The following is a 27,949-nucleotide window of genomic DNA, read 5'->3' as shown; positions in this document are numbered from 1 at the left end:
GTGTTCTGAAATCAGCATAGTAGACGTAGCGCATTGGCTCACTCAGGGATATTGTGGATATTATACTACTCCGTGGAGCATCCGTTTGGGGAGCATGACAACCGGAGCCATTCGGGACGCAGCGGATCGGGAGAAGCCCGCTCTCAGTCAAGCAGGTAGGCTATAGAGTTAAATTGTGACTGCCATTCAATGCGTATTTTTCCGGTTGCTTAGCCTATACTGCGAATTAGTGTAAGCTACTATATTTGAATTAGGCCGACGATTTAGATTTTTTTTTACCATATTATGCTTTGTAAATTATAACAGCAACAATTAAATAGCTTAGTTGAAAGGATTTCGTTTTGGTGAAGGAAAATGCAAGTGATTTTTGTCTGTGTACATGAAAACTATGTAAGTTATATGCTTATTGAAAAACATTATGTGTGGAGCATTTTGACATAGCCTATAATCCCCAAAGCAGCTTTGCCTAATCATTAATCAAATAAAGAGAAATATGACATCTATTTGCAGGTTTTACCTTTCATTTTTAAGATTTACTTTGTTGTAATTTGAGACCTGCCAATAGAAAGAAGACTTACTGACGTGTAACTCAAGTATTGATCTCGTTAGGAGATTTTTACATGCACTGATCGCAAATTAGAATTCAGCCCATTGTGGTTATTATACTGGCTAATTATCCATTTGCAGACTTGGTAGAGCTGTTTTGCAGATGTGGAATTATTCTCTGTCTGAGAGTTTTTAATATGTATTATCTACACTGCCCTTTCAGTATGACAGTCCGCACAATAAATTAGGCCTAATATATTTTAAATGTTATTGTTACCATCATATTAATAATCCATATTATTTTGAAAATAGTAAATCATGGACTGGAGCATATCTGCTCCCTCTGTGCTAGATTCTCAGTAAAACATGTCACTTTTTATTTTGTTTTTATCATAAATGGTCCCATCCAACATTTCCATGTGGGGCCCAAATGGGTTAATGAACGGCGTTTCCTCAGGCCCCATGAGGAAAACCCAACAGGGACCCAAAACGTTTTTTCCTCAGTATTTAGGTTGGCCCCACACGTGGGTATGAAGCCCAACATGAGCCCACATAAAGCCCAACATGGCAACCACATGTGGGGCCAACGTGGATACTGAGGACAAATCTTAGTGGGCCCCTTCTGGTTATCCTCCTAGGACCCCAAGTGTTAACCCTTCTTTAACCCACCTGGGCTAGGTATACATTGTACAGTGAAATGGTATTGTGACTGATTATGCATCTGTGGGTTCAGAACTGATGAAGAGGAGGAACAGGATGGCGATATGGCTGGTACTGGGCATGCTCTGTCTGTCCCTGGTCCTGGTCATTCTGGGGATCTACACCACCACTCGCACAGAGAGCCTCAGCATCACCGGATACACCTCTGGAGTCATTGTAAGTACATCTTCATCATTATCATTATCATCATCATCATAATTATGTTCATCTTCCATTTTGTTGAAAATTACTCACTATACATATAAATTAACTTTTAATAACAATAAACACATTTTCTCAAATGTTCTTTCTTTTTGTCATAAAAAAACAACACAGACCTTAAGAAAATAAAAAAGTTGCAATGCCAAGAAGGCAGGTCTCCAGAAATTATTGACAGATGGGGAAACTGTGGTTTGTGAGTCGTTGTCCGCAAAACAAGATGTCTTCCAAATTATGACAATTAACCTGTCTGGCACCGGGGTTCCGCTAGCGGAACTCCTCCCACATTCCACTGAAAAGGCAGAGCGCGAAATTCAAAAGATATTTTTTAGAAATATTTAACTTTCACACATTAACAAGTCCAATACAGCAAATGAAAGATACACATCTTGTGAATCCAGTCAACATGTCCGATTCTTAAAATGTTTTACAGCGAAAACACCACATATATTTATGTTAGCTCACCACCAAATACAAAAAAGGACAGACATTTTTCACAGCACAGGTAGCATGCACAAAGCCAACCTAACTAACCAAGAACCAACCAAACTAACCAAGAAACAACTTCATCAGATGACAGTCTTATAACATGTTATACAATAAATCTATGTTTTGTTCGAAAAATGTGCATATTTGAGGTATAAATCAATTTACATTGCAGCTACCATCACAGCTACCGTCACAAATAGGACCGAAGCAGCCAGAGTAATTACAGACACCAACGTCAAATACCTAAATACTCATCATAAAACATTTCAGAAAAATCGATGGTGTACAGCAAATTAAAGACAAACATCTTGTGAATCCAGCCAATATTTCCGATTTTTATGTGTTTTACAGCGAAAACACAATATAGCATTATATTAGCTTACCACCATAGCCTACCACACTACCGCATTCATTCATCAAGGCACGTTAGCGATAGCAATAGGCACGTTAGCGATAGCGAATAAACCAGCAAAATATATTAATTTTCACTAACCTTCATAAACCTTCATCAGATGACAGTCCTATAACATCAGGTTATACATACACTTATGTTTTGTTCGAAAATGTGCATATTTAGAGCTGAAATCAGTGGTTCTACATTGTGCTAACGTAGCATCTTTTTCCCAGAATGTGCGGATATTTTTATGACACTCAACTATTCTGACCAAATAACTATTCATAAACGTTACTAGAAAATACATGTTGTATAGGAAATGATAGATACACTAGTTCTTAATGCAATCGCCGTGTTAGAATTCTAAAAATAACTTCATTACGACATCCAGCTTAGTTATAGCGAGAGAGTACCCAAAATCTGGGCGCAAACGACTATTTCACATGTTCGACAGATATATGAAATAGCATCATAAAATGGGTCCTACTTTTGACAATCTTCCATCAGAATGTTGTACAAGGGGTCCTTAGTCCAGAACAATCGTTGTTTGGTTTTAGAATGTCCTCTTCTCCAGTCAATTAGCACGGAAAGCTAGCAAAGTAGCGCAAAGCTCTCCTTCCTGAACAAAGGCACACAACGCAACACGCCTAACGTCCCGAATAAATTTCAATAATCGAATAAAACTATATTGAAAAAACATACTTTACGATGATATTGTCACATGTATCAAATAAAATCAAAGCCGGAGATATTAATCGTCTATAACGACAGCTTTTCAGAAGGCAAAACCAGGTCACTTCACGCGCTCTCCAGAAAACAGGAAACTGGTGACACGTCATGCCGAGAGCTTTTATTCGACCCCAGATCAAGTTATGCACTCCATTTCTTCTCTCACTGCCTGTCGACATCTAGTGGAAGACGTATGAAGTGCATCTATACTAATAAATATCAAGGACATTTATAGGCAGGCCCTAGAACAGAGCATCGATTTCAGATTTTCCACTTCCTATCAGGAAGTTTGCTGCAAAATGAGTTCTGTTTTACTCACAGATATAATTCAAACGGTTTTAGAAACTAGAGAGTGTTTCTATCCAATAGTAATAATAATATGCATATTGTACGAGCAAGAATTGAGTACGAGGCCGTTTAAATTGGGCACGATTTTCCCCCAAAGTGAAAACAGCGCCCTCTGTCCTCAACAGTTAAAGTCTCATAAATGCCTTGAGAACAAACCCTGATCTTATAGCACATGACAGACAAACAACATATATTTCAGCTGTTATTTGCATCACAGCCAGTAAATATTTCCAGTAGATTTTATATACATTTAAAGACAGATCATTTCTAAGTGTATAATCTCGTTTAACCCAGAACTAAAGTCTTGTGTAATTGGTCAGCTGCTCGATTAAGTTGTGGGTCCGTATGTGTTAAGAGATTGGATCAAGAGATGCTAGAACGAGGTGCTCCACCTTCTCTATTTGCAAGTTACGGGCCGAATGTCCCCTTCCCTTCGGGAATTCAAAATATGCTAACAACTGCGAAATTGCCATTTGTCCAAATAACCAGTGACGAAAAACCCAAACACCAGAACTTCTGCTACTTGTTATCCCACACATCCCATTCCTTTCCGAGAGTTCTACGGTACCACAGCCATGTTGTTAACAGGTGCATTTTCTATTATGTCCATGTTTTAAACCTTGGCATTTCTCCTGCTGGATCACCGCAACTCAATTCTGATTTGTGGGTACATTAGTGATTCGACTGCACAGTTCATTGACACTTCCAATTCTGTTGTAGTAGTAGTCCACCAGGGAATAATCTTTGCATAACAATAACATTAGTGAACAGAGTTGTTATTTATCTCTTGACTTTACATGACTTTTAATAGTGCATAAAGTTCTCTACAATAAGAGCCAACCACTGGCATCTCTCTAACAGTGGCTGTTCTATTTGATATCTGCAGTTGGCGTTTGGATCCTTCCTGGGTGTTCTTGGACTCTGCCTGGAGGAAAACCGAAAACAGCTGGTATCTTTCTACTACTTCTCATTCATTTGTCACATTTGTACTATCCTTCCTCCTGAATGGTCTCTCTCTCTTCCTCTGCTTATCCCATAATGTTCTTGCCTGATTCATCTCTCTCTTTCATCCTCTTGGTTATAATTGCATCCATGCACAGCAGAGATTGATTTGGGTAACTGCAGGCTGTGTGCAGGCTTTTTCCCCAGCCCAACACTATAACACCTGATTTAGCGGATAGTGGACCATTTGTTATGAAATAATGCACAGTGTTTACAGGGCTAATGACCAAATTAGTCGTTTTTAAAGAGGTTACTTGGGGTTGAGTTTTGGTTTCAGAGTATTTCCATATTGCATCTTTCAGTTAATTGTCTTTTTATCTGTCATAGAGAGTGGGGATGATTAAGAATAGAGAGTGGTGTGGTATCCAAGCCACAGCCACAACCTCTATTTTGTGTAAAAGCCAGAAATATGGTCTGGCCTGTAAAATATAAAAGGAAAAACCCTAAAACTCATTGGATAATAGTCTTGAAATATCTATGTCTAGAAATATTTAAATCATTGTAGCCAGCTGTTATTTGAAGTGAAACATATGCCCTTATAATCGCTGCAACCAAAAACACTGTTTCTAAGGTAGAATTCAGGGTTGAGCATTCCAATCTTTTACACACCAATCAATATAATACAAAATTAAAGAACCTGATCTTCAACCAGCTCAAGTCAACAGACTCAGCATGGCCAACTCTGTCTTTCCAGTCCAAACCACATCCCATGGTACTCTGTTCTGTTGGGTTGACTCTCCACCTCACACAGCAGGACTAGTCTTTAACAAGTTAGAGAAGATGGACAGAGTAGTGTGTGTGTGGTGTGTGTGTGTGTGCATGCATGTATAGTGGATAAGGATTTTGATTGATGTGTACGTGTGGGGCTTCTCCATACCATCCCATCTCATTTTATCCAGCAGAGGAAAACATTGTGAAAAAGGAGAGAGATACTGAGTGTATAAACAGAAAGCAACTTGTTAGGTCGAGGTAAGACAGGGAGATGGAGAGAGTGAGGGGACCCCAGCATAGAGGAGTAAATGTGCCTGGCTTGGAAAGGATGTCAATGCCTGCAGTGCAGATGCGCGCACACACACACACACACACACACACACACACACACACACACACACACACACACACACACACACACACACACACACACACACACACACACACACACACACACACACACACACACACACACACACACACACACACACACACACACACACACACACACATGTACGTTCATGAATGATTCTTTAAAATGATTCCAGATGGGTATTTGTTAGCTATTGTTCTGTTATCAATACATTTTACCACAGTTTTCTTGGAATTTAGAAAAACTGTAAACTTTAGTGAGCTTGTAATATGAAGTAAAGCAGTCTGCTGCTAATTATTCTCACCTGCTCATTTCTGTGTCTTGTTACGGTTCTTGTAATCGTATAAGAAATTCAAATTAAAATCATAATAAATGTTAAAGAAGCCTTTTTAATGATACTTCAATGTAGGTAAACAAAGATGGGGTGGGGGGGGGGGGGGGGGGGTAGGGGGAGATAGTGTGGTCTGTCAGTTATTATTACACTGAACAAAAATATAATCGCAACATGTGAAGTGTTGGTCCTATGTTTCATGAGCTGAAATAAAAAATCTCAGAAATGTTCCATACGCACGAAAAAGCTTATTTCTCTCAAATTTTGTCCACAAATTTGTTTACATCCCTGTTAGTGAGCATTTCTCCTTTGCCAAGATAATCCATCCCCCTGGCGGGTGTGGCATATCAAGAATCTGATTAAACAGTATGATCATTACACAGGTGCACCTTGTGCTGGGGACCATAAATGGCCACTCTAAAATGGGCAGTTTTGTCACACAACACAATGCCACAGATGTCTCAAGTTTTGAGGGAGCGTGCAATTGGCATGATGACTCCAGGAATGTCCACCAGAGCTGTTGCCAGAGAATTTAATGTTAATTTCTCTACCAGAAGCTGCCTCCAACGTCGTTTTATAGAATTTGTCAGTACGTTCAACTAGCCTCACAACCGCAGACCACGTGTATGGTGTTGTGTGGACGAGCAGTTAGCCGATGTCAACGTTGTGAACAGAGTGCCCTATGGTGGCGGTGGGGTTATGGTATGGGCAGGCATAAGCTATGGATAACGAACACAATTGCATTTTATCGATGGCAGTTTGAATGCACAGAAATACCGTGACAAGATCCTGAGGCCCATTGTGAGGTCCATTTAAAAAAAAAAAAGCTATCTATGGCCAACAGATGCATATCTGTATTCCCAGTCATGTGAAATCCATAGATTAAGACCTAATGAATTTATTTCAATTGACTGATTTCCTCATATGAACTGTAACTCAGTAAAATCAATGACATTTTTCCATGTTGCGTTTATATTTTTGTTCAGTAACAGGCCACTGTTATTTTGTCTAATTCTAATCATGTCTGTAATCATGTCCAAGATTACAGACATGTACTCGACATTACCTCAGTGGCTGTCACGGACTAGCTTATTGGCCAGAATGGCTACCAGGGCTCCAGTCCTGCCAGACCACCCTGGTTTAGGCTACTTACTTACTGACTTAGGCTCATCTCCCATCAGAGATCACAGACCATTGACGATGTGCAGAGGTTTGCCCATGGCTAAATAGTTCTGCTATGAGCGGTCTCTGAGGCTAGGGTAGTGTTTATTAGGGCAGGGGTTCTCAAACTTCTGGGACTGGGGACCCCTATTGTAATAGCAAATTAATTGGGGACCCCCTCATAATCAGAACACAACTCAAGTGAGATAAAATAGGAGTTTTACAATGAATTCGGCCGTGCATGGCCGGACTAATCAAGTTTCGGGCCCTGGGAAGGAACATTTTAAAGGTTCGCCTCTTGGAATTGCAGTTTTCAAGCTAATTTCCTGCAATTCTACAAATGAGGCAGAGAGAAAACTTAGCAGGTGTATTTAAAAAATATATTTTTCACAAATATCCCAGTGAGTCTCCCAGGTCCCTGTTGCCTAGTGTTAATACCATAAATGATAGATTCATAATATTACATTGTATTTTATTACACCCTCTAAACTTATTCCACTGATCCCTTGGCCAAAATCGTTTAATCGGTTGCTGTTAGTAATATTCATTAACAAAAGAGGGGGAAAAAACAACGTTTTATACATATACACACTGAGTGTACAAAACATTAGGAACACCTGCTCTTTCAATTACATAGACTGAACATGTGAATCCTGGTGAAAGTTATGATCTCTTATTGATGTCACCTGTCAAATCCACTTCAGTCAGTGTAGATGAAGGGGAGGAGACAAGTTAAAGAAAGATTTGTATGCCTTGAGACAATTGAGACATGGATTGTGTGCCATTCAGAGAGGGAATGGTTAAGACAAAAGATTTAAGTGCCTTTGAACGGGGTATGGTAGTAGGTGCCAGGCGCACCAGTTTGTGTTTGTCAAGAGCTGCAACCCCACTGGGTTTTTCATGTTCAACTGTTTCCTGTGTGTATCAAGAATGTTCCACCACCCAAAGGACATCCAGCCAACTTGACACAACTGTGGGAAGCATTGGAGTCAACTAGGGCCAGCATCCCTGTGGAACGCTTTCAACACCTTGTAGACCATGCCGAGACGAATTGAGGCTGTTCTGAGGGCAATATTAGGAAGATGTTCTTAATAACTTGTACACTCAGTGTATATTCAGTGTCTTCAGAAAGTATTCACACCCCTTGACCATTTCCACATGTTGTTGTGTTACATCCTGAATTTAAAATGGATTAAATTGAGACACAATACCCCATAATGTCAAAGTGGAATTATGTAATTAAAAATTAAAAGCTGGAATGTTTTGCGGCAATAAGTATTCAACCTTTTTGTTATGGCAAGCCTAAATAAGTTCAGGAGTAAAAATGTGCTTAACATGTCACATAATACGTTGCATCGACTCAAACTATGTGCTGTAATAGTGTTTAACATGATTTTTGAATGACTACCTAATCTCTACCCACACGTACAATTATCTGTAAGGTCCCTCAGTCGAGTAGTGAATTTCAAAAACAGATTCAACCACAGGGAGGTTTTCCAATGCCTCGCAAAAAATGGCAGCTATTGGTAGATGGGTAAAAAAAAAAAGCAGACATTGTATATCCCTTTGAGCATGGTGAAGTTATTAATTTCACTTTGGATGGTGTATCAATACACCCAGTCACTGAAAAGATATAGGCGTCCTTCTTAATTGCCAGGCCAATGGTGACTTTAAAATAGTTACAGAGTTTAATGGCTGTGATAGGAGAAAACTGAGGATGGATCAACAGCATTGTAGTTACTCCACAATACCAACCTAATTGACAGAGTGAAAAGAAGGAAGCCTGTATAGAATAAAAAATATTCCCAAACTGAATAAGTCACTAAAGTAATACTGCAAAAAATGTGGCAAAACAATTCACTTTTTGCCTTGAATACAATGTTATGTTTTGGGCAAATCTAATACAACACAATACTGAGCACCAATTTCCATATTTTCAAACATAGTGGTGGCTGCATCATGTTGGGCAATGTTCCCTCTAAGCTGCGCATGTGTGCAGGCGTGCAGCTCCCCCAGGACTGCCGTGCAAAATAAATATCAGTCTGCGCAGAGAAGCACGAGATTGAACTTCATTCAACTTTCTAGTTTTCCCCTTTAGTTAACATTATCAACGTTCACCTCTACTGTGCGAATGGTGAACGAAATGAACGCAATATTAGCCGCTTTCAATGCAACATACTGAAACAAAGCAAACTATGCAAGAGATTTTTTTGTAGGCAGAACGCTTTGGAGTAGGATTCAATTGCATTGACAGGCACGACTCAGGCCCATACTCGACACAGACAGGTGCGCCATAATCAATCAGAGCTGCAGAATCCCTATATGCAAATACACCATTGCCATATATGGATCTGTGTCATTCACTTTGAACTGGTCTGTGTTTACAGCATGAGTTGTCGCAAGTAGATGCGCTTCTTAGAACTGCATGTAGCCAGCCAGGTGTGTACATTTGTTCATATTTTTTGTTAGTAAGTGAGTTATTAGCCCTGTTATAGCAAATTTCTAGTCAGTAATTGGGAAGTGGTTGCTTCCTACAAGAATACAATATGTGTGCATTTCTAGCCATCTTTGAACAGCAAGTCAGGTCAAGAGCTTTTTTTATTTCTAAAAATCAAATCAAATTTTATTTGTCACTTGCGCCGAATACAACAGGTGTAGTAGACCTTACAGTGAAATGCTTACTTACAAGCCCTTAACCAACAATGCAGTTTTAAGAAAATACCTAAAAAAAAGTAAGAGATAAGAATAACAAATAATTCAAGCGGGGCTATATACAGGGGGTACCAGTACAGAGTCAATGTGTGGGGGCACCAGTGTCGAGGTAATTGAGGTAATATGTACATGTAGGTAGAGTTATTAAAGTGACAATGCAAAGATAATAACAGAAAGTAGCAGCAGCGTAGAAGGGGGGGGGCAATGCAAATAGTCTAGATAGCCATTTGATGAGCTGTTCAGGAGTCTTATGACTTGGGGGTAGAAGCTGTTTAGAAGCCTCTTGGACCTAGACTTGGCGCTCCGGTGCCGCTTGCCGTGCGGTAGCAGAGAGAACAGTCTATGACTAGGGTGGTTGGAGTCTTTGACAATTTTTAGGGCCTACCTTTGACACCGCCTGGTATAGAGGTCCTTGATGGCAGGAAGCTTGGCCCCGGTGATGTACTGGGCCGTACGCACTACCCTCTGTAGTGCCTTGCAGTCGTAGGCCGAGCAGTTGCCATACCAGGCAGTGATGCAACCCGTCAGGATGCTCTCGATGGTGCAGCTGTAAAACCTTTTGAGAATCTGAGGACCCATGCCAAATATTTTCAGTCTCCTGAGGGGGAATATGTTTTGTCGTGCCCTCTTCACGACTGTCTTGGTGTGCTTGGACAATGTTAGTTTGTTGGTGATGTGGACACCAAGGAACTTGAAGCTCTCAACCTGCTCCACTGTAGCCCCGTCGATGAGAATGCGGGCGTGCTCGATCCTCCTTTCCTGTAGTCCACAATCATCTCCTTTGTCTTGATCAAGTTGAGGAAGAGGTTGTTGTACTTGCACCAAACAGTCAGGTCTCTGACCTCCCTATAGGCTGTCTCATCGTTGTCGTGATCAGGCCTACCACTGATCATCAGCAAACTTAATGATGATGTTGGAGTCGTGCCTGGCCATGCAGTCATGCGTGAACAGGGAGTACAGGAGTGGACTGAGCACGCACCCCTGAGGGGCCCTCGTGTTGAGGATAAGTGTGGAGGATGTGTTGTTATCTACCCTTACCACCTGGGGTGGCCCGTCAGGAGGTCCAGGATCCATTTGCAGAGGGAGGTGTTTAGTCCCAGGGTCCTTAGCTTAGTGATGAGCTTTGAGGGTACTATGGTGTTGAATGCTGAGCTGTAGTCAATGAACAGCATTCTCACATAGGTGTTCATTTTGTCCAGGTGTGAAAGGGCAGTGTGGAGTGCAATTAAGATTGCATCATCTGTGGATCTGTTGGTGCGGTATGTAAATTGGAGTGGGTCTAGGGTTTCTGGGATAATGGTGTTGATGTGAGCCATGACCAGCCTTTCAAAGCATTTCATTGCTACAGATGTGAGTGCTACGGGTCGATAGTCATTTAGGCAGGTTACCTTAGTGTTCTTGGGCACAGGGACTATGGTGGTCTGCTTGAAACATGTTGGTATTGCAGACTCAGACAGGGAGAGGTTGAAAATGTCAGTGAAGACACTTGCCAGTTAGTCAGCGCATGCTCGGAGTACCTGTCCTGGTAATCCGTCTGGACCTGAGGCCTTGTGAATGTTGACCTATTTAAAGGTCTTACTCACATCGGCTGCGGAGAGCGTGATCACACAGTCGTCCGGGAACAGCTGATGCTCTCATGCATGTTTCAGTGTTGCTTGCTTCGAAGCGAGCATAGAAGTGATTTAGCTCTTCTGGTAGGCTCGTGTCACTGGTCAGCTCTCGGCTGTGCTTCCCTTTGTAGTCTGTAATAGACAGTGTTGTATTTTGAGACAGGCTTGAATAAGCTAAGTAGCCAATAGGCAAAGGGTAGCATCATTTGCCTGATTCTCTGTAATAATGGTATGGGAATAATAATGCATCTAATTTTGTAAAGTGATTTTTTTGCCTCAAACAATAACATTTTCAGTCACCATCTTGTCTGAAGGACAAGTGGATAAACAGGTTAATATATATATTTTTCAAAAGTCTCATGGAATGAAGGCCTACATTGAACACCACACATTGTCTGCTACTGTAGGCTGAATGATAGAACAGCTATTTCCATGTTAAAATGTTATGGGATGCATTTTCTCCATTTGATAGGCCTTCATTATGATCAAATAGCCACAGTTGCCTACTTGGCCACTGTTATAACTGTAACTTAAAGCGGGTACAGCCTCAGTGTTCACAGTTTTTGCACGGCAGAAGTTGCACAAAATGTTCAAAACGTTCAAGTTTGCGCTCAGCAGACCTGAAGTCTTCTCTTTGAGGGAACACTGGTTATGGGTATGCTTGTAATCGTTAAGGATGGGAGTTTTTCCAGGATAATTTTTTTATTGGAATGGAGATAAGCACAGGGAAAATACTAGAGGGAAACCTGGTTTAGTCTGCTTTCAACCAGACACTGGGAGATGATTTTACCTTTCAGCAGGACAGTAACCTAAAACACAAGGCCAAATCTCGACTGGAGTTGCTTATCAACAAGACAGTGAATGGCCGAGTTACAGTTTTGACTTAAATTTACTTGAAAATCTATGCCAAGAGCTGAAAATGTTTGTCTAGCAATGATCAACAACCAATTTGACAGAGCTTGAATAATTTTGAAAAGAATAATGGGCAAATAGTGCACAATCCAGCTGTGGAAAGCTCTTAGAGACTTACCCAGAAAGACTCACATCAGTAATTGCTGCCAGGTGCTTCTACAAAGTATTAGATATTTCTGTATTTTATTTTCAATACATTTGCAAAAATGTATAAAAACATGTTTTCGCTTTGTCATTATGGGGTATTATGTTTATTTATTTAATACATTTTGAATTCAGTCTGTAACACAACAAAATATGTAATAAGTCAAGGGGTATGAATACTTTCTGAAGGCACTGTATAGAGATCTGGCCGTGGACCCCTGCAGTACATCCGCGGATGAGAACCCCTGTATTAGGGCATGCAACTGAAAACTTTTTTAAACGTTTTGCAAAAGTGGAAATATTTCTGTCTTATTGGGCAAGTCAATGTACTGTAGTTCCTTCCTATTTCAGGCAGTTTTCTTCAATTTGCTGCCTACCCACTGGGCACAAATATCATTTCAACTCCTAGTTTTGATTTATATTTGGTTGAGATGTCAATTAACGTGATTGCAAAGTAATTTTTTTCCACCATGTCATTCGATTTAAGTTAAAAGTTGGGTGAAAAAAATATGAAATTCCCTTACGTTGATGACTTTTTGCAATCAAATCAGTTTTCTACGTTGATCCAATTTCATCAGATAGATTTTTTTGTTGAAATGACATGGAAACAACATTGATGCAACCAGTTTTTGCCGAGTGGGTAATGAACACATCCCAGACCAAGCTTCCCTTAGGTCCACAAATCTTCCCGCATCTGTTTATTTTTGTCTGCTGGCGGCCACAGCTCCTTCATATTCTCTTTCTCTCTCTTCTCTCTCTTTCTTTCTCTCTCTCTCTCTCTCTCGCTCTCTCGCTCTCTCTCTCTCCTTCTCTCTCTCTCGCTCTCTCTCTCTGTCTCAGTGTGGATATCGTGTTAACACTGGGGGACATTTTGTTGAATCTACTCAGCTATTTTGGACATCATTTCACAGCCAGACAACTTTTAGGGCCCATGTGAGATGTCGGCTCAGAGATGATCAAGAAAAACGAGTGAATCTCCTGAGTGGATTTGTTGTTTAAGTGGACTCTCGTACCAGCAACTTGGATTAAGATGAAAAATGTTCCTCGATCATGGAATATGATTGCTTATATGTCTCATAACTGATCTCAAGTTAGATGTCAGGATAGGGTAGCTGAACTGTCAGACATAAAGACAGAAACCAGTCACGGGTTGCAAATAAATACTATTACGTTAAAAAAGGAAGTCTGTTTTTACTCAACAGAGCTTGGGTTAAATGGCACTGGGCACATAACATGCTTTTGACCATAAACAGTTGTTGTGGTTTTTACATGTGTTTCTCTGTGTTCCTTCATACTGTGTTTCTCTTTTAATCATTATACCTTTCAACCTGTGTCTCTCTCTTTTCACTTGAGTTGAGTGAAAAGTTTGCTTTAACACAGCTGTTTGCATTTTGTCTGACATAATGTCTTAAATCAATATAGGCTCCCAAGTGTGTTTATTGTAACAATGATTTAATCTTCTGTCTTCATCAGACAGACCCCTGATAAAATTGAAAGCTTTAAAAATCCCACTGGGCACACACTGGTTGAATCAACGTTGTTTCCACGTCATTTCATGTAAATTACCTTGAACCAACGTGGAATAGACGATGCCTTGATGTTGATGCCCAGTGGGATTGCTACAACCCACTTGGGAGGATATATACAGTGTACTGTCTTCCTAGTTTTGTTGTTGAACATTAGTCCTACTAGCATGTGCTCAGTCATGTATGTATGTTTCTATCTTTTCTAATAATGTCTTATTCCCTTTCTCTCCAGCTTGTGGCGGCCATTATTTTCCTCAGCTTCGGGATCATTGCCTCCTTCCTGTGTCTGGTGGTGGATGGCGTCTTCATCGTTTTCAACATGGTGAGTAACGTTGCTGCTCCACGTGTGTCTTTCAACTCAACAGATCACAGGGGGTTTGAGACAATTGTGACCGTAAATGAAAATCTTACCTAAAGCTAATTTATTTCTCATTCAGTGTAATGATTCTCGTGGGCTGAAGGAAGAGTGGACCAATGTGCAGCGTTTAAAGTGTTCATAATTTAATCCAAAAACCAAATTGAACAAAAACAACAAACAGGAGAACGAAAGCGAAACAGTTCTGTCTGGTGCAGACACAAAAACAGAAAACAACTACCCACAAAACACAGGTGGGAAAAGGCTACCTAAGTATGGTTCTCAATCAGAGACAACGGTAGACAGCTGCCTCTGATTGAGAACCACACCCGGCCAAACACATAGAAATAGACAACATAGAACAAAAACATAGAATGCCCACCCCAACTCACGCCCTGACCAACCAAAATAGAGACATAAAAAGGATCTCTAAGGTCAGGGCTTGACATTCAGAGTGAAAATAGCAATCTTAGGGGGGAAAAACTCATTTATTTCTCATTTATTCAGTCAGTAGTAGGCTTGATCTCAGTTTCTCTTCCCCCAGTCTCTGATCTTGATGTCGTGCATGAGAGTGTTTGTGAGAATAGCTGTAATATTAGTGTTCATGCATGAGTGTTCCATCGTGTGTGGATGGAGATTGACCCACCCTGTCTGTAATGTTGAAAGCAGTTTGGATTGAGTCTCACTCCCTGTGGATGAGTGTGGTCATGAGAGAGCGTCCTCTCCCATTTCAATGTGTTAACCCAACCGAAAATTTCACACAAGATCGAATGCTCCGTTTGCCATCCATAGCACAATATAGCTTCAATACTTGCAATAAACTTTAAACACATTTACATTTCAAAGTGGATCAATACATGGCTACACAATGACATTGCAATATAATATTAATGTGTACATTTCGAGGGAAATGCCAAGATGCAAATGACCCATGGTCCAGAATTGTGCCTACGTATGTCTGTCTGTCTGTCTGTCTGCATGCCTGTCTGATTGTACAGGGCATCTGTGTCTGTGTTAGTATGTAGTGGAAGGAGGGCTGGGAAACCCAGCAAGCAAGTTATTTTATTAGACCATTAATCCCAAAGCTTCAGCTAGGAATGTTTGCCTCTATCAAAACCCTATTAAAAACATTTAAAGAAACAGAGATTGAATTGTAAAATTCAAAGCACCAATAACACCTTCAAATGAACAAGGTTTGTCAATATGCCATGTTTTATGTGTCTAAGTGAGGGTTTTCTAATGCTTTTTTCTATGCAATGTTTAATTATGTAAATTCTGCATTTCTTCTGTTTTTCTCTAAACTGTGAGCAAGAATGAATATAGCCAAAGCAGACAGAAGTAAGTCTTTGGGTATAGCAGCCTGGTCTCATAGACTAGACATAACATAATATGGTAGCTTTTGTCACAGAAACATTACAATGCACTGTACAGATGCAGAATCTTAATTTGAGCATATTTGCTACAGCAGGAAGGTAATCCTGCCGCAAAAGGAAATGTAAGTTATTATGTGGATTAGAATTAATCAACATTGTTGTGGGGGTTGATACATTTTTCATAAGAGAAAATTAAGTCTGAAATTTAAAAGTGGAAATTGCACTACAAGTTTTACATTTACTGCTTTCAGGAAGATTCTCCTGCAACTGGGTGATCAAATGAACATCCTTCATCTGTATGCATTCGGTACTTACAAATGTCAATAACAGAGTTGACTTGACTAGTTCCAACGTAGTGTCCAACTAGTTGATATACTTATCTAAAGTATGTGTTGAACAGCGTAGTACATAACTACTATCTGTTTACAATGCCTTAGCAAAACCTGCAAAATTCATAACATATACTGTTTATATATTTTACATCCATCTTCTGGTTCCAGTATATACTCAGTGGTAAAAAAAGTACCCAATTGTCATATTTGAGTAAAATGATGGATACCTTAATAGAAAGTTACTCAAGTAAAAGTGAAAGTCACCTGGTAAAATGCTACTTGAATAAAAGTCTAAAAGTATTTGGTTCTAAATATACTTTAGTATCAAAAGTAAATGTAATTGCTAAAATATACTTAACTTCTTATGGCTGGGGGCAGTATTTAGTAGCTTGGATGAATAAGGTGCCCAGAGTAAACTGCCTGCTACTCAGGCCCAGAAGCTAAGATATGCATATTATTAGTATATTTGGATAGAAAACACTCTGAAGTTTCTAAAACTGTTTGAATGATGTCTGTGAGTATAAAATAACTCATATGGCAGGCAAAAACCTGAGAAAAAATCCAACCAGGAAGTGGGAAATCTGAGGTTTGTAGGTTTGCCTATCCAATATACAGTGTCTATGGGGTCATATTGCACTTCCTAAGGCTTCCACTAGATGTCAACAGTCTTTAAAACCTTGTTTGATGCTTCTACTGTGAAGGATGAGGTAATAAGAGCTGATTGAGTCAGGGGTCTGGCAGAGTGCCACGTGCTCACTCAGGCGCGCCCCCGTGAGAGTTAGCTGCGTTCCATTGCATTTCTACAGACAAAGGAATTCTCCGGTTGAAACATTATTGAAGATTTATGTTAAAAACATCCTAAAAATTGATTCTATACATCGTTTGACATGTTTCTACGAACTGTAATGGAATTTTTTGACTTTTCGTCTGGCCTGCGCATCATGAATTTGGATTTTGGAACTAAACGCGTGAACAAAAAGGAGGTATTTGGACATAAATTATGGACTTTATCGAACAAAACAAACATTTATTGTGGAATTGGGATTCCTGGGAGTGCATTCTGATGAAGATCATCAAAGGTAAGTGAATATTTATAATGCTATTTCTGACTTCTGTTGACTCCACAACATGGCGGGTACCTGTATGGCTTGTTTTTGTGTCTGAGCGCCGTACTCAGATTATTGGATGGTGTGCTTTTTCCTTAAAGTTTTTTTTAAATCTGACACAGCGGTTGCATTAAGGAGAAGTTTATCTAAAGTTCCATGTAAAACACTTGTATCTTTAATCATTGTTTATTATGAGTATTTCTGTAAATTGATGTGGCTCTCTGCAAAATCACCGGATGTTTTGGAGGCAAAACATTACTGAACATAACGCGCCAATGTAAACTAAGATTTTTGGATATAAATATGAACTTTATCGAACAAAACATACATGTATTGTGTAACATGAAGTCCTATGAGTGTCATCTGATGAAGATCATCAAAGGTTAGTGATTAATTTGATCTCTATTTCTGCTTTTTGTGACTCCTCTCTTTGGCTGGAAAAAATGGCTGTGTTTTTTTTTAAATCGGACACTGTGGTGGGATTAACAACAAGTTTATTTTTTTAAATGGTGTAAAATACTTGTATGTTTGAGGAATTTTAATTATGAGCACTTTCACTGGCTGTTGTCAAGTCGATCCTGTTAACGGGATCTCAGCCGTAAGAATTAAGTATCAAAAGTAAAAGTATAAATTATTTGAAATTCTTTATATTAATCCAAGCAGACGGTACCATTTTCTTGTTTTTAAAATGTATGGTTAGCCAGGGGCACACTCCAACACTCAGACATCATTGACAAAATATGCATTTGTGCTTAGTGAGTCCAGATCAGAGGCAGTAGGGATGACCATGTGTTGTCCTGATAAGTGTGTGAATTGGACCATTTTCCTGTCCTGCTAAGCCTAACGAGTACTTTTGGGTGTCGGGGAAAACGTATGGAGTAAAAAGTACATTATTTTCTTTAGGAATGTAGTGAAGTAAAAGTCAAAGTTGTCAAAAATATAAATAGTAAAGTACAGATACCCCCCAAAAACGACTTAAGTAGTACTTTAAAGTATTTTTTACTTAAGTACTTTACACCACTGAGTGTTCAAAACATTAGGAACACCTTCCTAATATTGAGTTACACTCCCGTTTGCCCTCAGAGCAGCCTCAATTTGGCAGGGCATGGACTCTACAGGGTGTGAAAAGCTTTCCACAGGGATGCTGGCCCATGTTGACTCCAATGCTTCCCATAGTTGTATTACTGGATGTCCTTTGGGTCGTGATACACATGGGAAACTGTTAAGAGTGGAAAAACCCAGCAGCGTTGCAGTTTTTGACAGACTCAAACCGGTGCGCCTGGAACCTACTTCCATACCCCGTTCAAATGCACTTAAATCTTTTGTCTTAACCATTCCCTCTCTGAATGGCACACAATCTATGTCTCAATTGTCTCAAGGCATACAAATTCTTCTTTAACCTGCCTCCTCCCCTTCATCTACACTGATTGAAGTGGATTTAACAGGTGACATCAATAAGAGGTCATAACTTTCATCCGGATTCACCTGGTCAGTCTGTCATGGAAAGAGCAGGTGTTCCTAATGTTTAGTACACTTAGTGTATATATATTTTACATCCATCATCTGTTTTATAGGAGAACTTTACAATGCCAGAACGATATGGAGTCTAATTGGCAAATGCTATTCAAAAGGGATGTGCTGGAATTGGATGGAGTCATTGCAGCTGTGTTTAAACCATACAACTGCAGTCTATTTGATTCTCTCATGCATTACGATATCATGTCTCTCTGTCTGTCCCACACCAGGATGTCCGTCCTCTGAAAGCAGGGAGATGCCAGTTTTACACAAGTGGAAACAGCTACATCTATGAGAATTACTATGCCTCTGTAAGTACAACTGCACGCATAGCAGTATGACTTACTGTGTTAGCTATCCTGTCCAATTCTGAAAATATGTGTAGTACTTACTGTCTGGCAGGGGGAAAATACATTTTAAGGGAGGGGTCTATCACCTTTGACTAATCTCTGCTTGCACTGTACCTGTCACTCAATACTGTTGATTAGAGTGTATGCCTCCTCTTGCAGGTGCCGTGCCAGGGTCTCACGGAGTCATGTACTATGAAGGTACGCAGTGGGACCTGCTACTGCTGTGACCTTTATGACTGTGCCAAGTGAGTCAAAGATGCACATACATTAAAGATCCATCATGTAGCTTTGTGTATGACCCAACAGATTTCTCATTGAAAGCAAGTCTGATAAGCCGCAGATCCAACCGGTAATAATCTAACTAACTTTAATAATCTAACAAAAATAACTTTATATACAGTATATGTGGTAACTCACCCCTCACATCAACAATGTGTAGAACCCACCCACCTGTGTGATGCTTGGAAGGCATTTTGTGCCAGAATGCTCTTCACACATTAGCTATCACGATGATAAGGTATGGAGTGATTGTGCCCTATTTAAGCTGAAGTAGGCTCAAACTAGCGCTGAGGGTTTCCTAGCCAGGTCAAATGGTGTACAGACCAACTCATCTCACTTCCCACTGCCCTCATGAGCCATCATTCGCTGCTCCTTCACTCCACGCTCATTCACACCACGCTGCGCGTTGGTAAGCGAATGCTCCTACTACCTGTCTTTCTTTAACTTGTTGACCGGTGTTTTGGCTCACTGCTCTGCAATTTACTGCTTGCTTCTACAGCACCAAGTTGGTAATCTCCGGCTCGTATAGTGTATGTGCAGGCAGGATCCATACAGTGAGAAAGTCCTCTGCTTTCTCTGCCGTGGACATTCCTGCAGTCAGAATACCAATTGCAGGCTCCCTCAAAATGTAGACATCTGTGGCATTGTGTTGTGTGACAAAACTGCACATTTAAGAGTGGCCTTTTATTGTCCCCAGCAGGCCAGCATCCCGGAGTCGCCTAATCACTGTTGACGTTGAGACTGGTGTTTTGCGGGTACTATTTAATGAAGCTGCCAGTTGAGGACTTGTGAGGCGTCTGTTTCTCAAACTAGACACTCTAATGTACTTGTCCTCTTGCTCAGTTGTGCACCGGGGCCTCCCACTATTTCTATTCTGGTTAGAGACAGTTTGCGCTGTTCTGTGAAGAGAGTAGTGCACATCGTTGTACGAGATCTTCAGTTTCTTGGCAATTTCTCGCATGGAATAGCCTTCATTTCCCAGAACAAGAATAGACTGACAAGTTTCAGAAGAAAGCTCTTTGTTTCTGTCCATTTTGAGCCTGTAGTCGAACCCACAAATGCTGATGCTCCAGATACTCAACTAGTCTATAGAAGGACAGTTTTTTGCTTCTTTAATCAGAACAACAGTTTTCAGCTGTGCTAACATAATTGCAAAAGGGTTTTCTAATGATCAATTAGCCTTTTAAAATGATAAACTTGGATTAGCTAACACAGCGTGGCATTGGAACACAGGAGTGATGGTTGCTGATGATGGGCCTCTGTACGCCTTTGTAGATATTCCATAAAAAATCAGCCGTTTCCAGCTACAATAGTGATTTACAACATTAACAATGTCTACACTGTATTTCTGATCAATTTTATGTTATTTTAATGGACAAAAAATTTGCTTTTCTTTAAGTGACCCCAAACTTTTGAATGGTAGTGTATATTGGGAGTAGTGCCTTTCCTCAGCCACAGTGTGTTATATGTGCAAAAGTACTATCTCACAGCTCGATGAAACCTTCACTCTTGCGCAGACATTTAGAAACAAAACATGCCAATTTGAAAAATAAGCCACAGGAGTTTTTGGAGGAAGAATTAAGACGACTTTCGAGTAGTAAAACATGTATAAAAGCAACCAATACCATTAATAAGAATGTGCTAGAAGCTTCTAATATGGTGAGCTACCGAGTGGCTAGGACAGGCAAGCCCCGTACTATTGTGGAGGACTTAATTCTTCCTGATGCCACGGATATGGCTGGGACAATGCTGGGGGAAAAGGACAAAAAAACTATACAGACAATGCCTTCATCAAACAACACTGTTTCACGACACATCATTGACATGTCAGGAGATCTACTATCCCAATAGTGCAAACGTTTACCTATTCCTAAATAAATATTCCAAACATAGTCTGGGACAGTTGTGGGATGCGATAGATCCCAAATGAATACAACCACTAGCATAAAAAAAAGTGAGAAATGTGTGTCTGATGCAACAGATCAGAACGTTTAGCTTAAAATGTTGATAAACTATTAGTCTATTCCTTCACATTATTAGCGCAGCAATGTGCACATGGCAGTAGGCTATAAACGCCAATGTTCCAAAATGCAATCAATTAGTGGGAAAACACCATTCTCAAAAGTGACTGCAAATGCGACTATGCATGTAATGCGTTTATTATAAAGGTGCATTTTTATGGTGAAAATGAACTTCCCCAAACTTGAAACTCACACGCTGCTTATGTATGCCAGTTAGGCTCTACAGCCGTTGTAAACCTGATTAATGTGCTTAATGTTAAGACGTTATTTGGCCACTTTAGCTGCGATACAAACCTTATAAAAACATATAGGCCTATGGGCTAGACTACATGAGGTGTGTGAGGTGTGATTTGAAAAAATTGCTAAAAAAAGGCCTGCGTTGTTTTTTGCCTTACTGCACACTAGCTGGGCATCATTCACAAGTGATAGGCTAATATTGTCACCCATCAGACTGTTCTTGATTTAATCTTGTCTTTACATATCCTAAATAATATATGTGTGAAATTTCTTTTGATTTAGAATGGGCCATTACTATGCACCTGTCTCGAAACAGGGGCAGAGGCAAAAATACATGTCATCTATGCACTTAAATAGCGAATGGAGGACGCTTTTCCCGTGGTTCATTTTCATTCCAACCAGGTAGGCTATACCCCTGTTGTAAAGAGAAGCAATTTGTTTAATATTAGGAAGTTGAGAAATAAATATAGTAAGCCTATAGAAAGCTCATGGGATCCACCTCTTTTTAATAGAGGCCATCACTCTGTTTTCTCACGCAATTGCATAGCCTATAGAAATGTTGCGCAACATGAGCTCATGGGCTCTCGTGAAGTGTGATTCGATTTTCAATTACATTTGCATTGATGTCAGAGTGATTAGATGGACAATAGAGTCCAGTTAGCAAGTTTGGTAGCAGTTAGCAAGTTTGGTAGGCCACTAATGACCATCAACAGCATCAGAGCTTGGAGAAGCCTAATTACCGTGACTAAACGGTCACATGGAATTTGACTGCCGTCATGACTCGTGAACGCCAGTGTGGCGGTAATATGTCACAGTAACAGCACTAGTTGGGCCTCTTTGTATGTAAGGAGAGAGCAACATTTTCATGTGTTTATCTACAAAGCACTCATGCAGAAACTTCTTATGTATCTATCATAATTAATTCAATTTAGACTTACAAATTACCAAACTCGGTCTCAGGCTTGAATAACACTGGAGGCCCTTTCGGTCTCCACAGAGTTGGGGAGATTTTTGTTGTGCCCTTTATGTGGAACAACTTACAGAGCTCTCTGAAATTAGATCCTCTGGGGACTCATTTATAAAACGGACTTACAATCAATTTTGATCTTAAGTATGACTTATGCAGAAAACCACATATAAGTAGTTATTTATAAAACCTCACTTTGACGTGGAAATGATCTTATCTCTATGCAAAGTCTAGACTTGACGTAAGTGATTTTCCTGCTGGTTATGTAGGGCTATTCTTTTTATCCCTTGCAGTTTAAGGTCAAACCATTTCTTTTTCACATCAGCCACAGTTCTGTCTTGCTGCCCCCCCTCGTTCACTGCAGCGGCGTCACACTCCCAAGCTACCTGTTTGGCTTTGTTTGTCAACTCACTATTTAGTCCACCGAATAATACGTGTTGCCTGTCTTCAATCTCCTCTACCATCGCCGTGATCTCGACTTCCAAAAAGTTAGCTTTTCTCTTTTGGTCCATGGCTATTCCTGACTAAACCCTCATTTGTGCTAGCATTCTATATGGGGAAATCGCTGATTGTAAGGCACGTTCAGGTGCCGTCAATTCTAAGTTAATTTGAAATTTATAGATCACAGGTGCGTAAGTTACAAATGGGCTTCTTAGAAGCTGCGTAAGCACGTTTTTTTATGCTCGGTATGTTTTATGAATCCAACGTAAGCACACTGTCGGAAATGATCTTACGACTAACTTTGAGTATAAATCTAAGAACATTTTTATAAACGAGGCCCCTGGTCTTACTTGGTCCGTTCAGAGTAATGACCAGAGACCTCTATGTTGATAAATGTGTATTTTTCTTAATATGTTTTGTAATTTTGTATATTGTACCTGAAAAAGAGACCCTAGTCTCAGTATGACTTCCCTGTCAAAATAAAGGTTCAATAAAAACAATGGCGAGAACTCCTGGTCCTGCCCAAATAATTTCATACTAATAGTATAGCTTTATAAAGTAGCATCATGTTATTCTATGAATGGCATATTAATAGCATAAATATAATAATATTGTTATAGGATTTGTTGTTAGTGACGTTCTGTTGTCCTGTCTTGTAGTGGGGGCTACATGAACAACTACTATGAGTTTGTGGGTGTGCGGAGCTGCGGAGACGTGCTGTCCCTGTACGTGTTGATCTGGGTGCTGACCAGCCTCAACCTGGTGGCCTTCTTCCTGGGTATCCTGACCACCGCTGTGCTGGGAAGCATCAAGGACCAGGTGAGAGCGAGGCTGTGGCTAAAATTACACGCTACTGTACTTTTGCAATGCTTAAAGGTTTGTGGTGTACAATCAGGAGTCTTAATCAGTACTTGCAGTTAAATCATATCCAGGTTTTATTCCATATTGTATTAAACCTGGGGAAAGGGGATTGGGAAAAATAATCCAAATTAGGTGGCATTCTCTTGCCCTGCAGGCCTGCTCCTGCCCATTCCAAACACTCTTCTCAGTAGCCCACAGGTGTGTGGCAACAGCTCGTAATGAGCGGTGTTGGGTGCGGGACACGGCCCACCTGTAGTGGAGCTCTCCACTGCTGTGGTGCTGAACCATCAGCGCCTTTCTCCTGCACTGGCTAACTGTAGCTGTCCATGGTTCTGAAATACTTTGGCGTGTTATTTATATAGGTACATTCCTCGGGCTCACAGGTTAATATTGGACTTGATTCAATTCGTAGCGCTGAAGGTCTGAGCTGTAGCGCGATTGAAATTTCAAGGTAATTTTCGATTGAGCCGACATACTGTATTAAGCGTTTACCATAAATGCAGTCTCTCCGAACGCGGGAACATTGCCTTTCATTTTCTATCGCACTGCAGCGCAGGTCTTCAGCTCTACGGATTGAATCAAGGGTATACTGTTATTCATTATAGGGACATTTTAGGGAAATTTCCAATGACGGCTTAACCCGGGCGACGCTGGGCCAATTGTGTGCTGTCCTATGGGACTCCAAATCACGGCCGGTTGTGATACAGCCTGGAATCGAACCATGGTCTGTAGTGATGCCTCTAGCACTGAGATGCAGTGCCTTAGACTGCTGCGCCACTCGGGAGCCCAGAGTGCTTATCTTTTCCATTTGATCAAGATGAATCTACAGAACAGATGACCTGGGACATGGACTTATCCCAATATAAGACCTCTGAGATCTGAAAACACAACTCACTTTAAGTGCACTATATGTGTTTGAAGCCCTATTCCCTATTATAGTGCACAACTTTTGACCCGAGCGATGAAGGATCTAGAGTATGGGTTCCTTTAAGTGAGTGGAGGCGAATTGCATAACTGTTGCTTGATTGCACCTATAGTGCTATTGATGAGACTGGTGTTGATACAGTAGAGTACAGTAAGTCCATACAAGGTGTACCGTGTTCCAGAGGAGTGGAGGTGAAGCCTTTGTTGAGGACAAACACAGCAAGAGATAGGAGTTGTGGAGAGTAGCAGAGGTATCAAATTACAGACAATCTCCCAGATGATGTATCAGGATGACTCCTATGGACATATGGTGTCAAGATGGAACAGTGTGAGCCGGTAGGGGTGTGGGCCGGGAAGCCGTTAAACTTTACAAGACCTTCTGCTATCATTGTTCTTCTGCTATGAAATCGCCCAAATACTGTCAGTGTTGGTTTTAGCCTGCCTGGAGTGCCAGATGTGCAGGGTTTACAGTTTTGGAACTATTGTATCGGTCCATTAAGCCAGGCAAGCTCAATCAAGCATTTACAATTATTTAAAATCGTTTTTGAACCCAGGTCTGTCTGCTATCATATCTGAGCAAAGCTTTGAAGGAGTGGATGGGGGTTGGGAAAGACATATTCATACGTTTCTGATGATCAAATCGAATACAAAAGTGTGTCTTTTAGTTTCCCGGCAATCCAGATTAGAAATGTCACAATTCACTTAAGAGGAAAGAAAGATATCTCTCTGGCGATCATCCTATGTTAAATGTCCCCAGCAGAACCAGAACAGCTAACCGGCCCTGATTGAATTAGAAGAAGGAGCTTATGTTCTGTGTTGCGGCACGATAGAGCTGGGAGACACAGCAGGGCATAGCCCAGGAAGACACACATCAACGTCAGACATAATTGTTTCTTGGAAATCTGAGCTTTTCCCTTCCACCCCAGGATCCCCCAACCCTTCCTGTCTTATCCAAATAACACGGCATTGCTATAATTCTCTCCCCCCACCACTTCTGGTTGATGAGCAGCGTGTCAGGGTGTGTGTGCGTGAACAAGCGTTTGTTTGTGCGTTTGTGTTGGTGGTGGGGGGGGGGGGGGGGGGGGGGGGAATCGGGGTTCATCCATGTGGCAGACTGCTGATGCCAGACCAGGTAACAACATCATTTCAGATATCCAGCACAACCCTTAATGTGTGTTTGTGTGTGTATTTCAGAATACACACAAGAGGATCACAACACATTTCACAACATTCCAAAATGTGTTTGTGTGTGTCTCTCTTTGTGTATGTGTTTTTGTCAGAGGAGCAGCTCAGTGACCCTGTTGTCATCTCATCTCTCAGAGGGTGGATGTCTTTCCTCCCCCACTGCCCCCCTGCTGATGGACAACACCAACAAAGGACACCAACACCTCTACCCGGTCAGTCACATACACACACACACACTCGTAATTCTGTTTGCTCACACCCTCCACTCCTGTTAATATTGGAACAGATAAGAGCAAAACCCACTGGGTAAGTGTCAAAGCAAACATCTCTCACAGATATTGAATACGTAAAAAAACTACATCCACATGAAATGCATGATAAACCTACTGGCCATTCAGAATTTTTTTTAATGTCCAATATAAAGAAAAAACGGGAATGTCTGTTGACTTAACCAATTGCATTACCGCTAAGACCAGCTTTTGGTGAGTCTTGAGTATCACCAGTAGCGCTGCTTGAAATTGGCACATTGGCGCACGTTTTAAGGACACTCTCACCTCAAATATCTCCACGCCAGACCCTTTAATCAGTACTTTGTTGAAGCACCTTTGGCAGTGATTCCAGCCTCGAGTCTTCTTTGGTATCACGCTACAAGATTGGCACAGGTGTATTTGGGGAGTTTCTCCCATTCTTCTCTGCATATCAAATTGTATTTGTCACATGCGCCGAATACAACAGGTGTATTTCACCTTATAGTGAAATGCTTACTTACAAGCCCTTTTTATTTTATTTGATCCATTTTAGAATAAGGCTGTAACGTAACAAAATGTGGAAAAAGTGAAGGGGTCTGAATACTTTCCGAATGCACTATATTTCAACAGCAACCTCTGTTTCGGTCTTGAGCTCAAGTAGTCCTATTACTGGTAATTGGTCTTGTAAAACCCCAGGGGAGAGAAAGGGGTGAGATACTGTACATTGGAAACTCACAGATGTTCTGGGAGGACTCAGCTCCCTCTACCATCCCATATTGCCCTGCTGCTCTCCCCTCCTCTGCCCACCGTCTACCTTAACTACCTTAACTCTACCTTCTGTATTAAAACCCAGCTTTGCAACTACTAATCTGCTTGAAAGACAGAAAGCACCAAGTAGCCCTAGTAGATCATGCCAGGTTCATGCATCCAACAACCAATAAACCCCCAGAAAACAAGAACTTGTCTGAGAAACATTTGGCCTTCCTCCATTTGGAATCCATTTTTTTTATTTGGAATCTTTTAAACTTTTTTCTTTTCTTATCCATTATCCACTCAAAGCGGTGATGTTCAAAGCCTGCTGTTTGTAATTATTTCCAAGTTTAGTGTAGTTACAAATAGAACAATATTGTTTTTCCCTCAAATTAAGATTTGTTTGTATAGGCATCTATTTATTTGGCATCTATTACGTTTATTTGCTTATCCACTCAAACTGGTCATAGTTTTCAATTCTAAATATTTTTGTAACTATTCTTTACCTAGAAGTAGAGTGTAGTTATAAATGGAACAAATTAGCAAATGGAACAATACTGTTGAGCTGAATCCAACTAAGCTTGTGTTTTCTGTTCTGTCTTTCAGAGAGCCTCCTTATACTTTGCCCCAGCGGCGGGGAAGGAGTTCCCCCAGAGTGATCCATCAGTACCCCTCCGTCCGGACCCCAACCCCCCTCCCTTCGCCCCGCTCTATAACCTGCTGCCCTACAAACCACAGAGCTTTTCTGTCTGAATGAACCTTCCTATTCCAGCGTTCCGTTGCCAACTTGTCACATGACAGTCACAAGTCATCCAGGGGGATCCGTATTTTGGAGTTTAATTTAGAATAGTTGTTGGGTATGGTGTAAAATGTCTGTATATGAAATGTAAATATGTTGAGCTATTTCAAATTATTTGTCAATTTTTCTGGTCTTATGATGTGCATTCTACAAACGAGTGAAAAGGCTAATTATTTAAGACCTTTTGTGAAATGTATGGTTTGACAAAATAAATGTACTTTTTATACTACATCTTAAACTCAACTGTATCTGCTAATAAAGTAATAACAAGTAATGTTAGTTAAGTCTTTTTTTCTGATT

At 40.6% G+C, this 27,949-nt stretch overlaps 1 protein-coding gene across 1 annotated transcript; it reads left to right on the top strand.

The window, feature by feature from the left end:
• On the top strand, nucleotides 1-27,914 carry LOC120018299 (transmembrane protein 255B). Its single transcript, XM_038961428.1, has 9 exons — nucleotides 1-155; nucleotides 1,280-1,422; nucleotides 4,311-4,373; nucleotides 14,139-14,228; nucleotides 18,818-18,898; nucleotides 19,097-19,182; nucleotides 23,542-23,701; nucleotides 25,948-26,064; nucleotides 27,457-27,914. The coding sequence occupies exons 1-9, from the start codon at nucleotides 95-97 to the stop codon at nucleotides 27,601-27,603; spliced, it is 948 nt and encodes a 315-aa protein (XP_038817356.1). The 5' UTR covers nucleotides 1-94; the 3' UTR covers nucleotides 27,604-27,914.
• Nucleotides 27,915-27,949: the final 35 nt, after the last annotated feature.

Source organism: Salvelinus namaycush, chromosome 23, assembly GCF_016432855.1.
Source record: "Salvelinus namaycush isolate Seneca chromosome 23, SaNama_1.0, whole genome shotgun sequence".
Lineage (NCBI taxonomy): Eukaryota > Metazoa > Chordata > Actinopteri > Salmoniformes > Salmonidae > Salvelinus > Salvelinus namaycush.
Note: the sequence above shows the minus strand (reverse complement) of the source record. Positions and strands in the feature narration are given on the sequence as shown.

Bases quoted from the DNA above. Each gene is read 5' to 3' on its own strand.
- LOC120018299 (XM_038961428.1), top strand. From the start codon at position 95: ATGACAACCGGAGCCATTCGGGACGCAGCGGATCGGGAGAAGCCCGCT. The intron at 1,423-4,310 runs GTAAGTACATCT...TGATATCTGCAG, and splicing joins GATACACCTCTGGAGTCATT to TTGGCGTTTGGATCCTTCCT. The intron at 23,702-25,947 runs GTGAGAGCGAGG...TGTTTTTGTCAG, and splicing joins TGGGAAGCATCAAGGACCAG to AGGAGCAGCTCAGTGACCCT.